The sequence below is a fragment of the Leptosomus discolor genome, chromosome 14 (genome assembly GCF_034619465.1).
Source record: "Leptosomus discolor isolate bLepDis1 chromosome 14, bLepDis1.hap2, whole genome shotgun sequence".
Lineage (NCBI taxonomy): Eukaryota > Metazoa > Chordata > Aves > Leptosomiformes > Leptosomidae > Leptosomus > Leptosomus discolor.
Window position 1 is genome coordinate 1,479,241 of NC_141404.1, and position 21,275 is coordinate 1,500,515.

Consider the following 21,275-nt stretch of genomic DNA (forward strand, 5'->3'; position numbering starts at 1 on the left):
GCTGCTACTTCTCCTCTGCTTCCTCAGCACTCAGGGAAGCCAGGGCTTAGCACGCTAAGAGGTTTTAGGGTTTTGCACGTCCTGCTGTGGCACCAGCGGGAGGGGCTGCGGGCATCCCATCACGGACCACACAGCAATCCGGTCTTCCCTTGGCACCGGCACGAGCTGAGCTGTCAGTAGCGTTGGGCTGGGTGGGCAATGACCTCCCCAGGAAAGCTGGGGGACTTGACACGGGGTCGGGTAAGGTCCGAGAGCCCCGCTCTGCCCAACCTGAAGGCGAGCAGGACGCGGTGGAGGGGTTTCCTCTTGCCTGTGCCCTTCGTGTTCACACACGTCGCTGCTGCAAGGGACTTGGAGACCCCCTCCTCCTCCTCCTCCTGCCCTCTCCAGCTCTGGTGTCGGGGATGCTCTGCTAGAGAGGGGACACGGCTCCTTTCTCGCAGGTTCTGCGCAAACACGAATCTCCTCCTCAGCAGCTGAGACCCACGGGCACACATCGGCGGGAGCGTGCGGTGCCCCAAAATGCACACACCCTCCTACAGAACGTTGGGGCGTCTTCTTCGCTATTCACTGCCCGAACAGGCAGGCAGAACCACAATGGATATTCTGTTTTTTCAGCAAGGAATTGCTTCTTTTCCCTCCATTTTTAAGTGACCTGAGTACTTCACTGACAGTGAATTTTAATCCTTGCAAGAAATTAGTTAGGGAACTCCAAGCTAAGGAAAAGATTGTTCCCTTAAAGACCTTCTGCTGGACTTTGATCAGACAAGACTTTTAAACCGATTTTCACAGCACTTGGGTTGAACGAGCTTCATCTCCCTCAGCCTCCACCTGCTGTTAAAGTATTTGCTGGCTGTTTTGTCCTTGAGCAAAGCCTGTAAGTCCCCTAAGAGCGGATGGAGCTCCTCAGCAGTGCCGGTGCCGGTGCCCTGCTCGGTGGCACCCACCGCCGCTCCTGCCGGTGGCTCAGGCAGCTCCGCACCGTGCGCAGGGACCGCAGGACACCAACCCTCCCTGTCTGCCTGCAGACAAACAAGCCCGTGCTGCCACCAGCCCCCCCCCCCCCCCCGCCCTTCCCAGGGCCCCCTCTACGCTGCCAAACTCGCCAGGTCTCATCCAACGTCCCAAACAAACCCGCAGCTGTACCTGGAGCAGTGCAGAAATTTTGCTCTATCGGTAGGAAGGGAAAAAAATGGCTTTTTCACCACGTCCTCTCCCAGGAGCAAAGTACCTCGGGCGGCACCCTAGGAGAGCTGTGTCCTGGTGACATTTTGGCTGTGTTTCTCTCTCTCAAGTTCTGGTTTGGTGCATTGGGGGCCAAGAACTTGCCGGAGAAAAAAAGATCCCCGTCCTGAAACTGAGCCTCATCTCCTACCGCTGCGTCTCGAGCAAGCCAATTAATTTCGTCTCGGTGCCGAAGCAGCCCAGCACCCCTCCGAGGGCTTACCTGTTGCACCCGAGATCCAGCCAGCAGCAGACTGGGACCCAGCGCCGGCAAAACCATCACAGCAGCTTTGAAGCTTTTGGATCAGTTACGCGGCAGCGGCCACCGGCTGAGTTTCTATGGCAAATTCTACCCAGGCACCGTAACCCAATCAGCCGCTCATTAGCGGCGCTCGGGAGAGCACCGGCCCCCGCCGGCTGCGGGGACGGTTTCAGTTGACAGCCACCGCGTAAGGAACCGGCACAGGGCTTTTATCCCCGGCAGCTGCAGCCCACCTCAGCCCGGTTCCAGGCGAGATCCCCGCGGGGACTGGAGCAAACTCAGCGCCTGGGACGTGATGTTGTGAGAGGAGGCACCGTCTTGAAAGGGAGCAGAACGCTCACCGCTCCTGTACAAGACAATGGGACTTTGCTTGAGAGGGGTTTTCACCACAGGCAAGAAATCTCAAGCCATTTTTGCAGATTCCTTAAGAAATGACCCAAGACGCGCCACGCGAGTGGGTTACGCAGACCCTCCGGAGACAGACGAAAACAGCCCATCGGCTGCGCTCAACCCACGCGGTAACGAGCTGCCCACGACCGTGAGAACATTCCACACAACCCTGGGATTTACACAAACGGTTCAACTTTTATTTCTACCGCTTTAATCTCCGCTTTCTGCTGCCGCGGGAGGAAGAAGGCCGGAACCAACGGCCCTCCCTGACAGCCTCAGCTCCTTCCGGAGGCGACGGCTGCTTTCTCGCCCCATTTGAAGCCGCCTCCCGGTGCGTCGCCCGGCGGCAGCCCCATCCCGACACCGGGGGAAGGCCACCCCCCCACCCCCCTCGCCCAGCTCTCCCCGGCGCCGCTGGGCCCGGGCGGGTGCCGGTAACCGGCTGCAGAGGCGCCGTCCTTCCAAACGGCCTGGGCAGAGCGGCTCAGCCGGGCTGCTCCGCCGGGACGGCCGCCAACCCGGCGGCTCTCCCGGGGTAGGCCCCGGCGTGGGGAACCGCCCGCCGCGGCGCCCGCTTCCGGGTGGCGCCAGGCCCTGCCGCCGCCGCCGCCGATCCCCGAGCGGCCGAGGGCGGGGCTCGGCGATCGATTAGCCGGCCTCGGCGCAGGGCCGGCGGTGAGCGGCGGGGGCGGCCGCCGGTGCGGGCCCAAAGGGAGCCCCGTTTCCCGCCACCCCGGGGCCAGCGCCTTCCCGCCCGCTGTCCCTCGGGGCTGGGGACCGTCCCCTCCCCGACGCCCCGACTCTGTTCCCCGCGGGGCGCCTCGGGCTCTCGTTGCCCGGGGGCTCGGAGGCCGCAGGCCCCTGGCCCGGTCTCCCCGCACCGGTTCTCGGTTCCCGGCGGCGGGACTGTCCCCGTTGCGGGCCCAGGCGGCGGCACGGAGCCCCGAGGCCTGGCAGAGGCGCAGCTGCTCCATCCCCCGCCGATGAGCGGCCCTGGCGCGGGGCTGTACAGAAATACAGCAAATCGCCGAAATAAACCCTGGGGCCGGGTGGAGGGGCCTGGGGGGCCCTGGCTGGGCCCTGAGCTGCTTCGTTCCCGGGTTCCAGTGACCCGCAAGCGGCGGGAAGGATGGCCAGGCCCGGGCACGGCTGCGGGGGGTGGCACCGAGGGGCACTAACGAGCTGCTTCTGTTCCCTTGCAGGGCTCGGGATGGACTTTCTGACGCTCTTCTTGATTTACCTGTGTTTTGTGCTCACTGCTGGTGCTCTGCTCTGCACCTGCTCAGGGAGGGAGGAGAGTTTCCTTGCGAGAAGCGCAAGCCAGGTAAAGAACTGAGCTGCCGGAGCGATGATCATCTCCCGTTCTGGGGGTCTGCCCTACTTCGTTGGGCTAAAAGTAGTGCAACTGCTGTTATTTCACCTCCCTAAAAAACGTTCGTCTATGTGGTTGGAGTGCTGATACGGTGTGTTTCATATTTCATCCTGTTTTGGCAGCTCACCTGAGTGCTCACAGGGATTGGAAGTGGAAATACGCTTCCCTTTGGCCTGTGAAATCCTGCCCAAGCAGGCAGTAAAAAACCGTTCACGTCTCACAGCTCCTGTTCCTGCGTGCGCCATGGCCGGCTGCAGTCACCGCAGGGTGGGAGTAAGGACGGAACTTCTGGCGGTGCTGAGTACATTGTTCCGTGTGTCCTGGTTTGAGCTAGACCAGAACCAATTCTCCCTTCAGTGATTTTTACTTTTCAGCTCTCCTCAGTGACTGCACTTTCCGAAGCTCGTGGCATATTTTTTTCAGACAGTGTCTGCTTCTGGTAGTGACAGTGCTTGGTGTTTATAGTCGCTAAGGAATGGCCTGCAGAAGGGCTCTTGCTTATGGTTGCTCCTGTAGCAACCAAGGGGAATCTTGTGTGCCGTGGTGGAGTGCCGTAAGTAAAAGGTTTGTAAGGAAAAAGGTCGCACATGTGGGGAGGAGCAGACAGGGCAGGTGACCCAAAACTGGCCAACTGAGTATTCCATCCCATGTGTGTCACATTCCGCATAGAGCTGAGGGATCGCAAGGGTTAAGCCCTCTTCTTCTACGGCCAGCATCCGAGGAGGGCTTGGTCCCTTCTTCTACCTTCCATGCCACTCCCTGCCTTCCTGAATCCAGTTCCCATCTGCAGCCTGGGACCTCCCCAGTGCCAGCCCTGCAGAGGGGTTAGTAGAGAGCATCTGTTGTTGGTTTAGTGGCCAGCCCAGCCTTAACCAGTGACTCTATCACACATCAGCTTTGATACATTAAATAATAACGAGGCCCCAAGTATTTGCTGCCGCATTAAGAGAAAAAAAGGTGGGGGCAGAGAATTATAACTGGTAGCAAATATTTTAGGGGAAGCTCTTTAATGTGAGTCTGTAATAATGCTGCAGGCTGTTGGCTCCTAAGAAAGAGGGAGGGATGAAGAGCTTTAAAAGAGGATTAAGACTTGGCATTTTATTGTAAAAACAGGGAATGAATTGAAAAGGCAGTAGGTTATTTTTCTGTCTGTTGGGCTGTGTCTGAGTGAAGAAGGAGAAAAAACAAGCGGCATTCTTGTAAGGGAAAGGATGAGAGAATTTTAATTGTAACTAATATTTAATGCTGCTTGTATCAGTCTAAACAGACTTTGATTTTTATTAGTAGCATTATACTTTATCTTGTTTTCTGGGTACGCGGATCACCCTGCAGAGAAACCTATTCTTCTCCTGCATTTCTTAGTAGCTGCTTCTATGAAACATGTAACGATCAGCAATTCAAGTCCTGCTGTGATATGAAGTCAGTGTCCAGAGAAATGTGACGGGTACTTGTATGCATGAAATAGATATAGGTACTCCTAAACGGTTTCTCTAGACACTGTAAGTTCATTTTGGACTGTAATTAAGCCTGGAAGTTTGTTGAAATCGCTCGCCTGCGCTCCTGTACGATCCTTGAAAGCGTTGGTGGGCAGCAGGATGAAATAACAGAGCCTGGCTGTTCCTCGCTGCGGGGCAAGGCAGCTTCCACCCCCCTTCCTCGCTGCCAGCGGCTCGGCTGCGTGGGACAGCTGGGTGCATCGTCCGGGGCTGCTCGTTCTCTCCTACCCTCATCATCTCCGTGAGCGCAGCTCCCGTTTGTACCAGCCTTTGGCTTTGGCCTGAGGAGTGGCTGAAATACAGGGGGGGGCTGTGCCGGGGGCGGGGGGGGGGGGGTTGGCTGTTGCGTGTGACGTTGGACTGTGCCAACACGCACACAGTTAGCGGGAGTTTCGCAGCGTGCAGGTTGCTTTTCTGCCTGGTTGTGTGTTTCCTGGTGCAGTACACAGCCTCTTCTTAGAAATACTTGTCACTCGAGCCGCTGATGCGAGGCATATCAGTTTAAAGAAAAATATTTAACATCTTCTCAGCTCTACGTATGCTTTTTGCCTGCTGGTCTTTCACATCTGAGGCGAGAAGCTCTCGCTGCATATTTTCTTTCCATGTCAGCTAGAAATAGGCTCAGCTGCTCTAATTCCTCCACCGCTGATGGAGCAGGGTGTTGCTATAGAGATCTCTCGTCTTCTGAACAGCGGAGTCAAACAATTCCGCAGTCCCAGGCTATGGCTGAGGATTTCACCAGCTGAATGGCGGCCGTTTCCTCCTTCATTGTGTCTCGCTGGTTTTGAAACAGCGATTAGACAGACGTGGAGTTACCGGGCTGGATCACAGCTGTAGTTGAAGAAACCGGGTGGGGTTTTTTTTTTGTTTTGGTGGTGTTTGTTTGGGTTTTGGTCAGGTTGTGGCTTTTTTCCCTTCTTCTGGAGGACAGCAGGCTTTATCCCTTTGCTTATCTCCGCTTGCATCTGTCAGATGTCCTGATGAAGCATATTGTAGTTCGGAAATTGCTCAGTTCTATCCCCTGCTTAACCAGTTACCCAGTCTATAACCCGATATAAGCTCCTTATAACTTTCACACATTAACCCAGATAGGTTTGTTTGTGCCTGTTGGGCTCCCGAGAACATGGAACCTCGCTCCCATTTTGGAAACCCCAGCAACATGCCTGCCTGTATTCTTAGGAGCTCAGATGCCCCTGAAAATGAGTTTCCTCCCCAGTGGGATGACCACAGTGATTTCAAGCTGAGGGATTAGGTGACTTGTATTTTCATTTGAACTTTCCACAAGCAGAAGCGTTGTGCAATTCGGGTAACACAGTGTTTTCATTTGCTTCAGGTACTGGCATTTGTAATCCCCACGCAGCTCCAGAGCGTGACACACAGGGCACTTCACAGGCTCTTCCACACAAGGTATTTTTTTTTTTCTTGCTGTTGACTTTATTTTTTACTAATATTTCTGGTAACTATTGGTGACCTCGTGCCACCATCAGAGCTTTCAGTATCATCCTTAGATATTCTCTCTTCGTTAGGGCTGCTTGTCAGGGGTTACAAATGCCCTTTAAGGTTTGCCACTCTGTTGTGTTTTTGTTCCTTGCTTGTTGTTTAGAAGATGTTACCCTGAAATATTTGAACATATTGACAAATAAAGATAATGTGGCTCAGTAGCTTCCAGTGTAACAGATGTTGGTGACACTGGTGGGAGGCTGCATCCACGTGAGAGTTACAGCAGACTCTCTGGCAGCTGCAGATTGAGTTTAGACAGAGCTAGTGATCCCCATCCTCTCCCCCAAATCCCATTACTCTCAGTCCAGCAGCTTGGACGTCGAGGTAGCTCAAGGGGAAGCTGCGCGGCTGCCAATGTGCTGTATTAAGGTGGATTTTGTAGCGTCCTGTAAACTTTGGTGCTTCAGGAACGATTTAAATACCTCCCCTCTGGGGGCAGCCGCTCCAGTATCACAGACACTTCAGGGGCATAACGTCTACCGCCGCTGATCCTGTGCTGCAGTTGGGTTGTTGCCTGCTGTGCAGATTCTCTGCTGCTAACACAGCCCAAGAGAGAGTGGTGACGCTGTCAAATGTGCAGTCAGCAACAGAGCAATTAGCTGCTGAGCCTGGTGTAGCTGGCACTGGTAGATCGTGCTGTGTGCTGGGGGCACTTCGATCCTCCATGCACCCCTGCGTCACCTCATTCCAGGGAGAGATCTTTCAGGTGATGCAGAAGCCCAGGGAGGCGCAGCGCTTGAGGGCAGGCTCTTGTAGCCCTGCAGATCCTGCTGGGTTGCACCCAGAAAGGGTGTAGGAGGGAGCAGAGGAGAGCTTGTGGGCAGTGGACTTCCCGCTGTAGTAACACGTCACTCATTATTTAAAACTCGTAGTAAAAGCCCAGCAAACCTGTGTAACGCAGAGAACTGTAGTAAGTGGGCATTGCTCTGCTCATGCCTGGCTTACCTGAGCATCTGTGTGCCAGGCTGCAGAAAGCTGTTGCACCCCAAACCAACCTGCATGCAGCCGTTGTGCAGCGTGCCTCACGGAAGCTGTAGTCTGCTGGCAGGTTGGAACTAGTGTTGCTGACCTCCTGCCACGCTTATTTCCTAATGGCTGCTCAGATTATTACGGGTTTTTTTAAGATTTCCTTTTCCTGGGGCTTTCTTTGCTCTCAGAGCAGCGCCCAGCACATGCCTTCTGGCAGAATGTTTTGTGGCCTCTTGCTGGGGCATACTTTGTCAGCACCGAGGGTGCTTTGCACTTCACTCTGCTGTTGGAGAAAACATCCAAAGGACATGCCAGTCATGGAAGTGGTTAGCTGGTGTATTTAAAGGAGTGTATGTGGGAAGAAGGGAAGGAGAAGCCATTGGATGGAGAAAACACTATTAATACGCAGTCCATGCTGGCCTGAAAACCTAAAAGACGTGTCTCCTTGCATTTGGAAAGTCTTTGCTGATCACCTCTGAGTGTACTTGACCCGTTAATGAGGATGCTGAGCATTAGGCTGTCCCCTTTCTGTTGCAGAAGCTGTTTGTTTGTGGTCCTGCACATAGCCTTGCAAGCTGCAGTGTATGGGGAGTACACGTGGGAAGTGTTTGTTTACTGCTGGGAGCTGCAGTTCCCCCTCCTCCTCCTGCTGCTGCCCTACCTGCTGCTGGCTGGGAACGTGGGCTGCTTCATCCTCTGCTCCCGGGCCGATCCTGGTAAGCTCGTGCTGACGGCGAGCAGTGGCCGTTTGAAAACGGAACCTAAACCACGTCACAAACACCACTGCTTTTGCTATTCTGCCTGTTTCTTTCGCAGGTATAATAACAAAATCAAATCACGCCTCGCTGGTTGGGATTTACGCGTATGATGGTGTGTTATTTCAGAAAGGCGCCGTGTGTCCTACGTGCGACGTGGAGAAGCCAGCCAGATCGAAACATTGCAGTAAGAATCGTAACTTCCTTGATAAGGGTAACAGCAATACTTTCCCCAAGTAATTCTCCATCAGTTACTGCATTCACACAACTATCTGTTGTGTTAATCTAGCTCGATGCACACAGGGTTGTCTTCATCTTACTGGGGTCCCTTTGCCCATCCATGGAACTGGTTTGCTGCCATTTCTTCTCACAGAAATTACCAGTTCCGAGGGGATTATTTGGGGTCAGGAACAGGCAAGCTTTTGAGCATCTGGAAGTGACATGAAAATTACCACCTGTCAAGACCCGAGTTCAGGATTTTGTGTTTCTCTTGCAGAATTCGCTGTTACCATCTAAACTAAAGCTGGGAGCTACAGTCTCTGCCTTGCATATGCTTTGCTAGGCAGTGCTGTCAGAGAAACCAAAGTCTTTGAGCTGCAGTCTTGGTGAATAAAAGAGGAAATGAGATACGTGTCTTTGGTTTTAGTGTTGGGTTTTTTTTGTGATAGGCAATTGAAATGCATGTATTTGCTTAAAAAGCTGTCAGCTAAATCATGACCGTAATTCTCAGATTTTTTCAGGTGAAAACCTACCCTAAACTGTGTAAAAAAAATCAAACTGATTCCGTAAAAACCAAGTAACTGAACTGTCTTGTGACTCGCTCCTGGTCAGGTTTCTGCGGTAGGTGTGTGCATCGTTTCGATCACCACTGTGTGTGGGTCAACAACTGCGTCGGTGCCTTCAATGCCAAGTATTTCCTCCTTTACCTCGTCACGCTGACTGCCATGGCGGCCGCCGTTGCAGCCGTCACAGCCGCATTTCTCATCCGAGTGGTGCTGCTGTCAGATCTGATGCGTGGGAGTTACGTCGATGAGCAAGGACAAGAGCATGCTGTTGAGATTCTCTTCCTTGTTCAGGTAGGTTTGTGCTACCTGGGTTATTAACTTATAAAAAGGTTTCTCTCAGTCCTTGCTTTCAGGAACCTTGTAGACCCACCTGTTCTGACAGCCAGGATGTGGACAGACTGCAGGGGTTTTACCAACCCTTCACAGCCAATTTTTCTCACAGCCCTTCCTTTTCTGCTCCGCATTCTTCAGATTTCTGTCCCCAGGGTGCTTCCACCCGGCAGATCTGCTTCATAAAGAATGAGTTTACATCCAACGACCATCTCTTCTAGTAACTTTAGGAAACAGTTGACAATCCCTGAGGTATCTACCTGGAGATGTTAAAGCACGACCCCATTACCCTGGAATTTAGAGACTTGAATATTTTCTCTCACATACAAGCAAAGGGTGACTTGAGGCATTTGCATTTCAATCCCCTCATCCCTTTTAGTAGTATGGCAGTGGGGTGGTAAGTAGTAAATGCTTCATCTTTTCCTCATCCTAGACAACAGATGTTTCGGCCTTGGGCTCTTGTAAAGCGATTCTTGGTCAGGGAAGGTTTGCTCATGTTTGAGCAGCACCATTGCCACTGCCCAGTATGGGAATTTAACTCCAAAAAGAGCTGCTTAAACTGTATCATGTCAGCAAAACCTGATGTGTTACCAGATCGTGGCCTCTTTGTTTGGCAGTTTGTTTTCACATGATCTGCATTCATTTAAAAACCCAACAAAACCCAAGCCATATGAAATACAACCATTCCGAGTTAGATGGGCGTGGAAAATACTCCCGCATATTAGCAAGGCTTGCAAGGAAATACATCTCTGGAAATGCCTGTGCTTCACTCAGAGATTCAATCAGGAATGGCCCGTCACGGAGCTGGATGGAGGACAGGGCTGTGACCTTGTCTCTGGGGCTGCACAGTTCCGTGCGCGCATGGATGTGCATTTTGGCTGGTGTGTTGTGGTGGTCACGTGCCTCCCCGTGATTTAATGCTCCAACTTCTTAACTAAGTGATTATTTTCTTTCTTTGCAGCACCTTTTCTTGACTTTTCCTAGGATTGTCTTCATGCTGGGTTTTGTTTTCCTTCTCACGCTCGTACTGGGCGCATACTGCTGTTTCAGTCTGTATTTGGCTCTAACCAACCGAACTTCCAACGAGTGGTACAAATCCAGAAGATACGGGTGTTCCCACCATCTAACGCTGCAGCCTCATGACAGACGAGGTGTCTACAACAACATTTATTCTAAAGGCGTCTGGATGAACTTAAAGGAAATCTTTAAGCCTCCTACGGCGCTGGAAAGAAAGAAGACGACATGAAGCTGTTATTCTTTAGGTGTGCGTTTTTAACCTTCCTTAGCAGTGCGCTTTGCCCCAACCAACTTTTGTGAAAAGATTACTGGATTTCTATTAGGTGGTTGGAAAGTATGTTTTCATAAAGCCCACCAGTCTTCAAAAAACTGGAGTTCTTCCAAGTTTATCTGTAACAGCACTGGTACCAGCTGTGACAGGGGCCTGTTGGTCTTTTCAGACACAATCGAGCCGGACTAGAGTTCGGCTCAGCTGAGGGACACGTACCCAGGGACCGTTTGGGGGTTTTATGGTCGCTCCTTTGTGTGCTGCATCATGCACAGCGCTGTGTAACAGGCAAACTGAGCTCCCAAGGTACTTTGGTACATCTTAAGTAGGTCGTCCTGCGAGAGACTTCACAGGGATATAGCGATGTCACACGTGTGGAAGTGGCACTTGCTTGTCAATTATTCACATTTTTTTCCCCCTGTAGGAAAATAGTAACTCCCAGCCGACCGCAGCGTGTTCTGCGTAACGATGCCTCGGCAGAGCACTGTTTCAGGTACTTCACTCGGTGACATCTCGGAGGTTAAGCTTATTCCTCTTGTTTCCTTGTCAGAGGGACCAGTAGTGAGGCTGCTGCTATAGAAACCAGCAAACAAACATTTGGTAATGAAGTGAATCTTTTTCTGTGTGTGTGTGCTCTGGCAAGGGAAGAGCTAACAAAGAGCTGCTGCAAACTTTGAGGAAGCTTCATCATTTAGTGAGTATCTGTTTGGCAAATTACTAACCCATTACTGTTAACAACGTGTAGAATAGGTTGCAGGTATTTAGCTGAAAAAACACAATTACTGGCAGAATCTTAACCTGCAGAAACCATGTTCTAGTGCGGAGCACCTTAATTTCTGAAAGGAAACTATGTCAAGTGCTACTTCTCCTTAGCTGCCACGTCTCTTTCTTGATACCTATTTTGAGCTCTTTCAAAATAAGATGCTGTTTCAGCCTTAGTCATGAAAATGGTGGACTTCTGGACAGGATTTCAGCATCTTGAAAAAGGTTTCAGACATTTGATACTGAGCTCTGGCCATGCAGATCCTGGCAGATGAGCCTGTTGAACAGTCTCCAAAGCACCGATGTACTGGCTGCTTTTAGAGGCTTGTGCTTGTTTTGGGGAAAATAGCGTGTTTGACGATGAGGGTTTGATGATGAGGGTTTGACAATGAGGGTTTCTTACACACAGTGTGGAGCGGCCCTGTTTCTTTCCAGAAATTCTTCCGTTTGAGTGATAAGAGAGCAGAAATGGGAAGAATATAGTAAGAACTTTAAATAACTTTATTTTTAAAAATGTATTTATTTACATGCCAAATCTGTACAATATGCAATTAAAAATCCATATATGGTTTTAAAAAAAAAAATCATATACAATATGGCTTTACACACCACCAGACTGGCTCTCAGAGCAGCCCGTGTGGCCTTGCAAGGGTACAATGACACATTCGTTCATAGACTAGTACGTAAGGCTACTTGTCCAGGATATAAAATAAAAGAAAAGAAAAATACTGCAGTACCATGCCTTAGGAGGACTAAAGTAGTGAGGTTAAAGGCATGAAGGTTTTTGAGTGGTGGTGAGTGCACACCAGAACTCCTTAGGTTTGGTTTTCTTGGTTTGTTTTAATGCATATGATTAAGTAGTCTCTTAGGAGACCCTGCAGATTTGCTTCGCTTCCTGAATCTTTTTAAACACCAGAACACGACTGTCCTGCGGTCAGAGGTAAATGATGCTTCGCAAAGGACCTTCCTTTATTTGAGGGAGCCGTACGAAATACCGAGACTGGCAAACGCAGCGACGTATTGGTCGCTGCCACAGTATAACCGTGCCGAGGTTTTGAACTGCTGCCGTTCCCTTTTAAACAGAAAACGTCTCGGGGCTGCACCACCCTGTCACGCCACTTACCTACAGAAGCGTTCTCTCCCTTGCTCTCTGAACAATTATAATGGCAGACTTAGCACTGACCAACTTCCCCAAACTGGAAAAAGAGGAAGCTTTACGTTAACACCTGTCTCCAGCGGCACGCTGCTCCTTACACAATCACAGTCTGCACTTCCACCTCCCCGTCCTGGGAGGCAATCACAAACTCCCCTGCATGTTCCATGATTTCGATGTCCTCGGACGCCACCATCGTCACCGTTGCTTCTTCCGCCTCGATGCCACCCTCCGTGGTGAGCACGGCGCCTTCCCCGATGGCGGAAGCCAGCGTCATGGCGACCTGCTCCGTCAGGCTCTCGGGGGTGGCGATGGTGATGGTGTCGGCAGCATCTGTGGTTACTCCCGAGTTTTCTGCCACGGTGACGTTCTGCACGATGATCTGGTGACCAGAGTTTGCCTGATTGACTATTTGTTGCACCACCTTCATAATGTGGCTGTCGACCTACGCGAAGAGCGGAGAGGCCGTTAGAAGCACGGACAGTTATCACCCCGGTCAGCAGTGCCTGCTGACCAGCAGGGCAGTACGAGCTGCGTTTAATTCCCATTTCCTCCAGCTGTTCACTGCAGCTCTCATCCCCCCGAGGGCAGCAGACTCCTAGAACATGGCTCGGCTCACCTCGCGTTTTGCCAGCGGGGTGCTTCCTGCAGAAAGTCAAACTGCTCTGTACGAACACCCCAGCAATGCACACCCAGGCATTTACACGGACCGAATGCAATTCGGGAGCCGGGCCAGCCTCTGACTTGGCAGCAACCCTCACTGCTAGCGCTCAGGAACGCACTCAGGATGGCTTCCCCAAGGCTGGGGTGTTACTGTACAGTTCTGCACAGCCAGCAGCCGTGCTCCCGTGTATGAGGCCACCAGCACTGGGAGGATCGGGGGCTAACGGAGCTCGGCCAAGCCCAGTATCACCAGGATTATGTTTTTATACAGGCAGGTCTGTAAGACTACAGGGGTAGGTAAATTAATCACTTGAAGTTGGGTTTAGCATAAATAAACATCTCAGACACTAAAAGCAATTCATTTCATCTACAGGAAGTCCCCAGAATAACAGTTTATGTGGCTGCTTTACCTCATGTCTCGTTCCCTCTATTATTTCGGTAGCTTCGCTGGTCTCCATGTCTTCAGTAGCAGTCTTGAAAGACAAAATATGATGATTCCCTTTTCAGATTATCACAAAAAAGTCTCTTATTACTAAGATATAAGACACTAAGATCTTTCACAAAAGTCTGTCTGTTCCCCCCGTGATGCGGTAGCCACTCTAAAGACAACTCCTTGAAATTCCCTCCAAATCCCATTACCGAGAGCTACTTAAAAGTAATGCAGAGTGCTCGCAAATAACTGAAAGAGAACATCCTCTCTCAGCAGGACTTGGCCAACTGGGAGATTTTTTCTCCTATTGGTGAAAAACTATGGCAGCACTAAAGGGACTCAATAAATGAATTGTATTATTCTGCACGGATGAGTACGGGCTCCTTGTCACGGAGGGGGAGAAAGCGAAACGCGTAATTCGTCGCTTTTGGCAGCCACAGCCAGTCAAAACCAACAGATTCCTTTGGACAAAATAAGCTAAAGAGAAATGGTAGAAGAGAGTAGGTGAAAGTTGAGGTAAAGCTGAAGTTGTCGAGGACGTGAAATGCAGTGGTGTCAGAAGTTCTCGGTCTCAGCCTTCTGGTGAACTGCTGTCAGTCTTCCCTGCACTCTCATTGTCCTGCCTACGTTACCGGCAGGACTGCAGAAGGGTGGTGCAGCAGGGTCCAGGCGCTCTCCTTCTGACCAAGATTAATCCTGCTTATTCCTCGGGTCACGCAGGCAGGGGTGGCATTGCCTGGATCCTACTGTACCTTCTCCCAAAAGCCCAGGTGAGGAACAGGCGCAACTGCAGGTTTTACTGCCCAAGCACCGTGCTGCGTTTGCCCCAAGCTTTACCTCGATGATGTACTCCTGAGTGTCCGCCACCACGGAAGAAAACTCGACCAGGACAGTGTGAGGATCTTCAGAAATGACTGTCGCAGCCAAGTTGTCAGCTGACTGACTCTCCTCAGACACGATCACTTCTTCCACCTCTTTCAAAGCAAGGAGGCAGCCACCTGAATGGGATTCCAGAAACACCAGAAAAAACAAGTCTCTTTCAGAGCCACCTCAAAGGTAGGAGCACCTGGAAAATACTACGGAGCACAAACGAGGCCGCTTTAACAGGACGCCACTGAGGAGCAACCAGCAGCAGCTGCGAAGAGGCCTGTGTGACACCCGGCAACAGGACCGAGCCTCGAGCGGAGCAGCCGTCCAGGGCGATTTCGACAACAATCACAAGTCAATTCAGATGGGCAAAACCATCCAGGACTTCAAAAGCCACACGTGCAGAACACACCGTAAGACTTTTGGTGTGTTTTAAGTCCCGTATCTTTCCTGCTTGTGCATTACATCTCAGCATCTGCGAAGGAGACTTCCCCCCCCCTCCCCCCCCCAGGTGAACTTGTATTGTTCTTTACAGTCTAAATACATCATCATCATCACTACCTGAAGGAGTCTGGAAATCCGTGCTTAGGAGCTAAAGGAGCAGCAGGTCCAGTGCAACTAATCCGATCAAACAAGATTATCTGTGAGAACTTAACTCTACTTAAGACATTTTCCTTGCAGAACATCAACACTTTTCTATTTTTACAGGATTTCATAAAACCCCTAAATTAGTACAAATTTAATGCGAAAAACACCCCCCCCCAACTGGCAAGTTTACCCATAACTATATGTGCCACACTGTAAGTTTTGCAGTCCTCTCACCTCTTCCCCAACACAGAAATCAAGCTCTCTCTGGTATGACTTTGCAAAAACATTAATTTTCTCCCACTCTGTGCTTGGAACAGAACCACTTCACAGTTTGGGGTAGGCTCCTGTAGGGCACAGGGTCTGTCTCCCCCACTTTGGGGTGATGTTGCAGAGACCCCTTAAGCCAGAGGTTTGGAGCAGGGAGCTCACAGCCCTCCCACAGTCAGATGCTTAATGCAAGTTCTGTTCAGGTTATCTTTCTCCTTATTTATGTGATCTAGATTTTATATTAGAACTGCTCCATGACTGTTTGCTCGGCATCATTTTTGGTCAGAAAGCTCACAGGAGAAATACTCATTAATGTAGATAAAAAAAAATACAACAGATCTCCTCCTGATGCGGCCGAGATGCAGATAAACAAGTGGGCTTGGACACGGGCCGTCAGGTCCACTCTGCAAACTCGCTACCGTGCAGCCAAAAGCCGCTTGCCCAAACCCAACCCTGGAACCCCCCAGGCACGCCCCACCCCGACGCAGACAAGCTCTGCCACCTCACCTTTGGTTTTTAAGTGCCTGTTGAGGGTGCCGTGCTCTGCAAACCCTCGCCCGCACTTGTAACACTTGAAAGGCTTCTCCCCCGTGTGGTGGCGGATGTGGCGGACCAGCGAGCCCTTCTCCCGAAAGCCCCGGCTGCAGTACTGGCAGACGTAGGGCTTGTCCTCCAAGTGCGTGCGGAAGTGGACTTGCTGGGCGTTCTGTACGGAGAGAGAAGCAAGAGAAGGGCAGCTGGAGGGAACGACACACTCAGGCAAGCAGTATTTTAGCTTCTGGGGTAAAAGTCAACATCTTTGGTGCCGCCTTCTCATGATAAGGACTTGTTTTTACGATCGTTACGTCATTTGTTCCACGCACAAAGTAATCGTTTCTTCAGAACCGCGAAGATTTTGTTAAGACCGTCCCTCTTTTCCCCACCAAAACAAAAGCTCCTGGAGCTTCAGCTCATATCACAGGCAGGTGAGCTGGTGTTTGTTCCTTCAGGGCCAAAAGCCTCCTAACTTCTCCCAAACCCTGGCCCCAGCAAGGAAAACCTGAAGGCGAGCGAGGGAGGCGCACCTTTGTCTTGTAGCGCTTGCCGCAGGTGGGGCAGGGGTAGGGCCGCTCGTCGGAATGCACCCTGCGGTGCCCGCGCACGTGGGCGATGGTCTTGTAGAGCTTGCCGCACTCGCCGCAGCGGAAGCGCCGCTCGTTCACGTGCACTTCTTGATGCTTCTTCAGCAGGTAGCCCTTGGTGAACTCTTTGCCGCACTCCTCACACTTAAAAGGCTTGAAATCTAGAGAGAGGGAGAGAACACCCGGTTGATACGGGAGAGCCAGCAGGAGCAAGTACCCAGTACGTGCTGTAACGAAGTTCCTACCAAAAAATTAACCCGGAGAAGGAGGGAAATGATATTTTCAGCTGTCTGCGTGGCCTTTGTCTCCCTCATGAGGGAATTCGGCTCAAACGTTGCCCTTACGGCCTTTGGTGCCTTTGCAGCAGCAGCTCCAGGTTATCTTTCTCCTTATTTACGTGATCTAGATTTTATATTAGAACTCAGGTTCGGCCTGAGTAGAACTATCGGCCTGTTGTGCCTCGCTAACCTTGCCAGTGGCCTCCTCACAAAGTTCTGCTCTCAAGGACACAGTGCAGGCCCCGAAACACGGAAACATCTTTTTTTTTTTAAAAAAAAATAATAAATCTCTTTTACCCTCTATTCTAGAGCTCAAAGTCAACCTTTTCCGAGGAGTCTGTAAGCGCCAGTTGGTTTTGCGTGGCTAAGGGCCACGTGAAGGCAAGGCATTTGAAACGACGCAGGCTGTGGCTGTGCCACGCTCCAGGTCACCGGCAGGCACGGCACGTTTTCCACAGCAGCGCGAGCAGCAGCGCTTTACCTAAATGAGCTTTGATGTGCGTTTCAAAGGAAGAAGCATCGCTGAAGGCTTCGTTGCACTGAGGGCAAAGGTAACGCTTGTAGCCGTTTGTTCGCTCTGCCTCTGTCTGTCGGAAAGAAAAAAGGTGCCACGTAAATATTTTTTTGTAGCACCGTGGGCAGCAAGCGTTGCCAACCGCATTCCCGGTGCTCCAGCTCTGACGAGGAGGAGACCTGCGTGTGAACGGGAAAGAGGGCGCACGCTACGCTTACAGCGGACATGGAAAACAGGGCTACAAAAATGGACCCAAAGACCCAGGCCCAGGGAGTCGTGCTGAGGTTAACGTGCAGGGTGGTGAGGCTCACAGTGCTGTCCACAACCACTGCAGGCAAGGAGGATTAAAAAAACCCCACAATTAATCTATTTATGGAATACAAACATACAGACTCTGCTTGTTCGACTTCCACACACTGTTCCCCACACGCCTCCTCTTCTGCTTCCACCGCTGCGCTGTCTAGCTCTTCTGCAGCAGCCCCGGCAGGCTGATCGGGCTTCTGCAGCTCCTCCACAGCGACTCTCTCGATCACAATCCCCGAATTCCTCATGGCCTGCCGCAGCAGGTTCTCACTGTTCACTTCCCCCTCACACGGCAGCTCCTCGGGATGTGACTGCTGAAGGAATAAACAGCCCAGTGACCGGGACAGCAAATAATCGCAGGCAGCTCTCGTTTTAAGGCACCATTGCTATGAGAGTCGCTCTTTCTAGGGTGTGTGATGCTGTGAGACAGGGCTGAAAGGCCACAGGACTGATCTCGGACTGGGGAGGAAGATGAGGTGAATCTCTACTCTGAACACGTACAGCCCAAGGGATGATAGGCCTTTGCTCCTACCACGGAGCCTCCGAGCAGGGGAGGGTCCGCACCAACACCCTCGCACCTTCTGGATGGCCCAGGACGTGGTGGTGAACCCCGCACATCGCCCCCGAGCGCTGTGCACACGCTGCTAAGCCCCCGCAGCAGCAGATGGCCAGACAAGGTCAGAGCAGAGTTTGCCTTCTGTGTTCTCAGATGAACAAGCAGCTAATTAACCCTTTACTGCCACCACACAGAGTCATTCTCTCAGCACCTAAGAAGATTTTGTCCAGGAGGCGAAACACTTCACGATACTCACATCTTGATCCAAGGATTTCGCATCGACGACAGGAAGCTCCTGCATTTGGACGTGGACTTCATGAAGAATGTTGCCCTTCGCATCTGTCACAAGATGAATGACGGGTGAGGTCTCGAAGGATTCACTCGCTATTGACGAAACGGTGTCTGTGTTTGAACTACAGGATCCTTCAAGAAAAGCAGCACAGTGAACCCCTGGGCGTACTGCCACCCTCACCCACCCGCTGGGCCCTACACAAAACGTGGCTCAGAAGACGAGGTGCCCGTTAAACCCATCTTTGTAGCACATTCTCAAACGCCCTTCACAGCCAACACCCGGCTACAAGCACCTCAGGTTAGTAGTTTAGCTCTAAAAGTTACTTTTTCACGTCTAAGAAGGCACAAACTGAATAGCACAGAGATATTTTTTTTCATAACTGAGAAAGAATTTACAGTTTGAGTGCCAGGAGCACGCTGGGGTTTATCAGAGGCAAGGCCGGCACCGACAGCACCACTGACCTGTTGGCAAATCCTCTTTATTGACGACTGTTTCCTTGTTCATGTTGAAGCGAATTTTTTCGGTGCAAGGTGTCAGAGATTTCAGGTGCCGAGTCAAAGCTCCCGATTCCCGGAAGCTTTGCCCACATTTCTTGCATTTGTAAGGTCTCTCATCTGGAAATGACGAGCATCAAAACAGCAGCATTAAAGTAACAGCTGCCAGCATCGGCTCTACGCCGCAGCCCGCCAGAAGAACGCCTTCAGCTTTCTGCAGCGAGCAGACCGCCCTCAGCCCGGGGCCTCGTGTCGCCCCCCCAGCACCCGAGCATGGGGGAGCTCCCTGGTCTCAGCTCAGCAGAAGGTGGAAAGCGGCACTAAACCCCACTGGCGGGCGAGCTGGCTAACCACGCGCAGCACGCTCCAGCGGCGGGGAGAACTGCCTTACCCGTGTGACGCCGGTGGTGTCGGATCAGAGACCCTTTTGTCCTGAAGGACGTTCCACAGAGTTTACATTCATAGTCCTTCCTGCTGCTGTGCGTGATCATGTGAGCTTTGAGGATGCTGGCCTAAGGAAAGAGCTTCATTTTAAAAGATGTTCCAAACAGTTGAGGACTTCACATCTCAACGGTAAAGAACGCCAGTGCTCCTGCGGAAAGCAGAACGCTGCCTTTGGAAGCGCAGCACACAGCGGAGAAGCACGTTGTTACCGAGCCTTGAGATGTCTCCGCCTAAATAACTCGCTAACCCCACCACCGCTGAAGCGATACTCACCGTTTTAAACGTCTTCTGGCACAATTCGCACACGTATCGCCCCTCTTTGTTAACCAGCAGCTTCACCTTTATCAGTTCTGTGGAAAGATCCTGCTCCGGATCGTCGGGGTTGCCTTGCTCCTCGGCGACTTCCCCATCAACGTGACCATTTGGGTTTTCAAAAACGTGGTCACCTGCCACAATGACTTCTTTGATGTGCCCACTACCTGGGAAAAGGAGAGGGAGCCCGTTATGTTCTTTGCAGAAGAGCTTTGCAGACTGGAGCGATTCGCTGTTTCTGCATTTCGTGCAGTAGGAAGGAGAAACGGGTGCTTTGAACCTGGAAGGCGGGTCTTTGCAAAGGTCTCATTATTGCAGCAAAATGGATGCTTCTGGAATGGAGTTTTAATTCTGGAATGGAGTTTTAATTCTGGAATGGAGTTTTAATTCTGGAATGGAGTTTTAATTTGTATTGGTGCGGAAGGAACTGCAAAGCTGGCCCGGGGCTGCCCCTCGCGCGTTGCTGAGGTCATGCTCAGTCGCAAGCCCCATGTCACGTACCCAGCTGCGACACAAATCAGGCAGGAGAGGACACTGGAGGAGCAAACAAGTTCCTAGGCCAGCAGGGGGGTAAAGGCAAGCGCCTCGAAGCTCACCTACTAGAGCAGATGCGTTGCTGATGTCCTCTGCTATTGAAGATGCTTCAACAACTATATGAGCAACAGTTATCGACTCCTCCACAGAAGGAACGACCTGCTGTAACAGATGACATTTTAGCAGAAAGGTTTTGCTACCTTTAACAAACACTGTACTCTGCTCTCTCCCCTCCAACCCAACAGACCGTTGCATCCTAATTATTTTCAGGCACGGCTCGAGGAGAAACCTGCTGTCACCTTTTGTGCTTCTTGGTTGAGGAGACCTGCTGACGCAGCAGCGAGAGCTTCTGGAGCTCGCTGGCAGACCTTTTGTAATTTGTGCTGCACAAATTCTTCCAAGGAGGTGAACTCCGACTGGCAGCGCCCGCACTTATGCACGTCATCTTCATCTGCGAGTCAAAACCCAGCCGTCGGTTTACGAAAACACCTAGGAACGCGCAGCGCTGACACCCAAAACTTCTCTTCCGCTCGTCCCGGTGAGCTCCAGCGCCAGGAGCGAAGGGACCCGCGGGGCAGGGTCGCCGGAGGGAATTTCCCCCCGCTGTAACGAGGCGGTTTCTGGCGCGGAGCTGGGCGATCCCCCCCCCCCCCCCCCCCGGGCCAGGCCCCGGGGCTCCGCTCTCGCCGCCCGGAGGAAGGACGAGCACGGAGACCCCGGCGCCAGCCACCTCCCTGACCCCCTTCACCCCGCGCCGAGCGCCGCAGGAGCCGGTTCCGCCCGGGCCAGGCCCCGCCGCCCCCCCCCGCCCCCCTCCCCAGGCCCCGCTTTCCCCTCGGCTCCGGCCGGGGCCCTGTCGCGGCGGCACCGCCCGCCCCGCGCCCGGTACCTTCCTCGCTGAAGGGCGCCGAGAGGCTGAGGAAGGCGGCGGGGCCGGCGGGCGGCGCGGAGGAGCCGGAGCCCGCGGCAGCCGCCGCCTCCCGCTCCTCGGCCGCGGCTGCCGTAAGCCCCGCCGGCCCCGCGCTCGTTGCCATCGCGGCCTCCATGTCGCAACGAGCCGCACCGCCAAGATGGCGGCTTTACGGCCGTGTCGTCATAACAACGGGCCACGTGCCGCGGGACGGGGCCGCCGCGGGAGCTTGGCGGGGAACGGCGCGCGCTGCCCTGGCGCCGTTGGGCGCCGTTGGTACCCGGTGCCCGGCCCCCGCCCCCCCTGGCGACCTCTGACCCCCGCGGCCAGCCGGACCGGAGCGTAACGAGTTACCTAACGAGCCCCCGAGGCGGCTGGATTGCCCAATGGGTCGCGGAGCGCCTGGGGTGACCGCGCGC

General features: G+C 52.5%; 2 protein-coding genes across 2 annotated transcripts; one reads left to right on the forward strand and one right to left on the reverse strand.

Annotated features, from left to right (window-relative positions):
* Positions 1-3,047: 3,047 nt before the first annotated feature.
* ZDHHC4 (zDHHC palmitoyltransferase 4) lies at positions 3,048-10,360 on the forward strand. Its single transcript, XM_086473089.1, has 6 exons — positions 3,048-3,200; positions 6,078-6,151; positions 7,751-7,929; positions 8,030-8,155; positions 8,800-9,044; positions 10,045-10,360. Exons 1-6 carry the CDS (start codon positions 3,087-3,089, stop codon positions 10,327-10,329), a joined length of 1,023 nt encoding a protein of 340 aa, XP_086329215.1. The 5' UTR covers positions 3,048-3,086; the 3' UTR covers positions 10,330-10,360.
* A 1,786-nt stretch (positions 10,361-12,146) lies between these two features.
* On the reverse strand, positions 12,147-20,992 carry E4F1 (E4F transcription factor 1). Its single transcript, XM_086473086.1, has 14 exons — positions 20,836-20,992; positions 20,246-20,397; positions 20,009-20,108; positions 19,374-19,579; positions 19,048-19,168; positions 18,624-18,776; positions 18,127-18,293; positions 17,401-17,628; positions 16,979-17,084; positions 16,163-16,380; positions 15,606-15,804; positions 14,214-14,374; positions 13,357-13,419; positions 12,147-12,728 (listed from the first exon to the last, which is right to left on the reverse strand). The coding sequence occupies exons 1-14, from the start codon at positions 20,990-20,992 to the stop codon at positions 12,381-12,383; spliced, it is 2,379 nt and encodes a 792-aa protein (XP_086329212.1). The 3' UTR covers positions 12,147-12,380.
* Between the last annotated feature and the right edge of the window lie 283 nt (positions 20,993-21,275).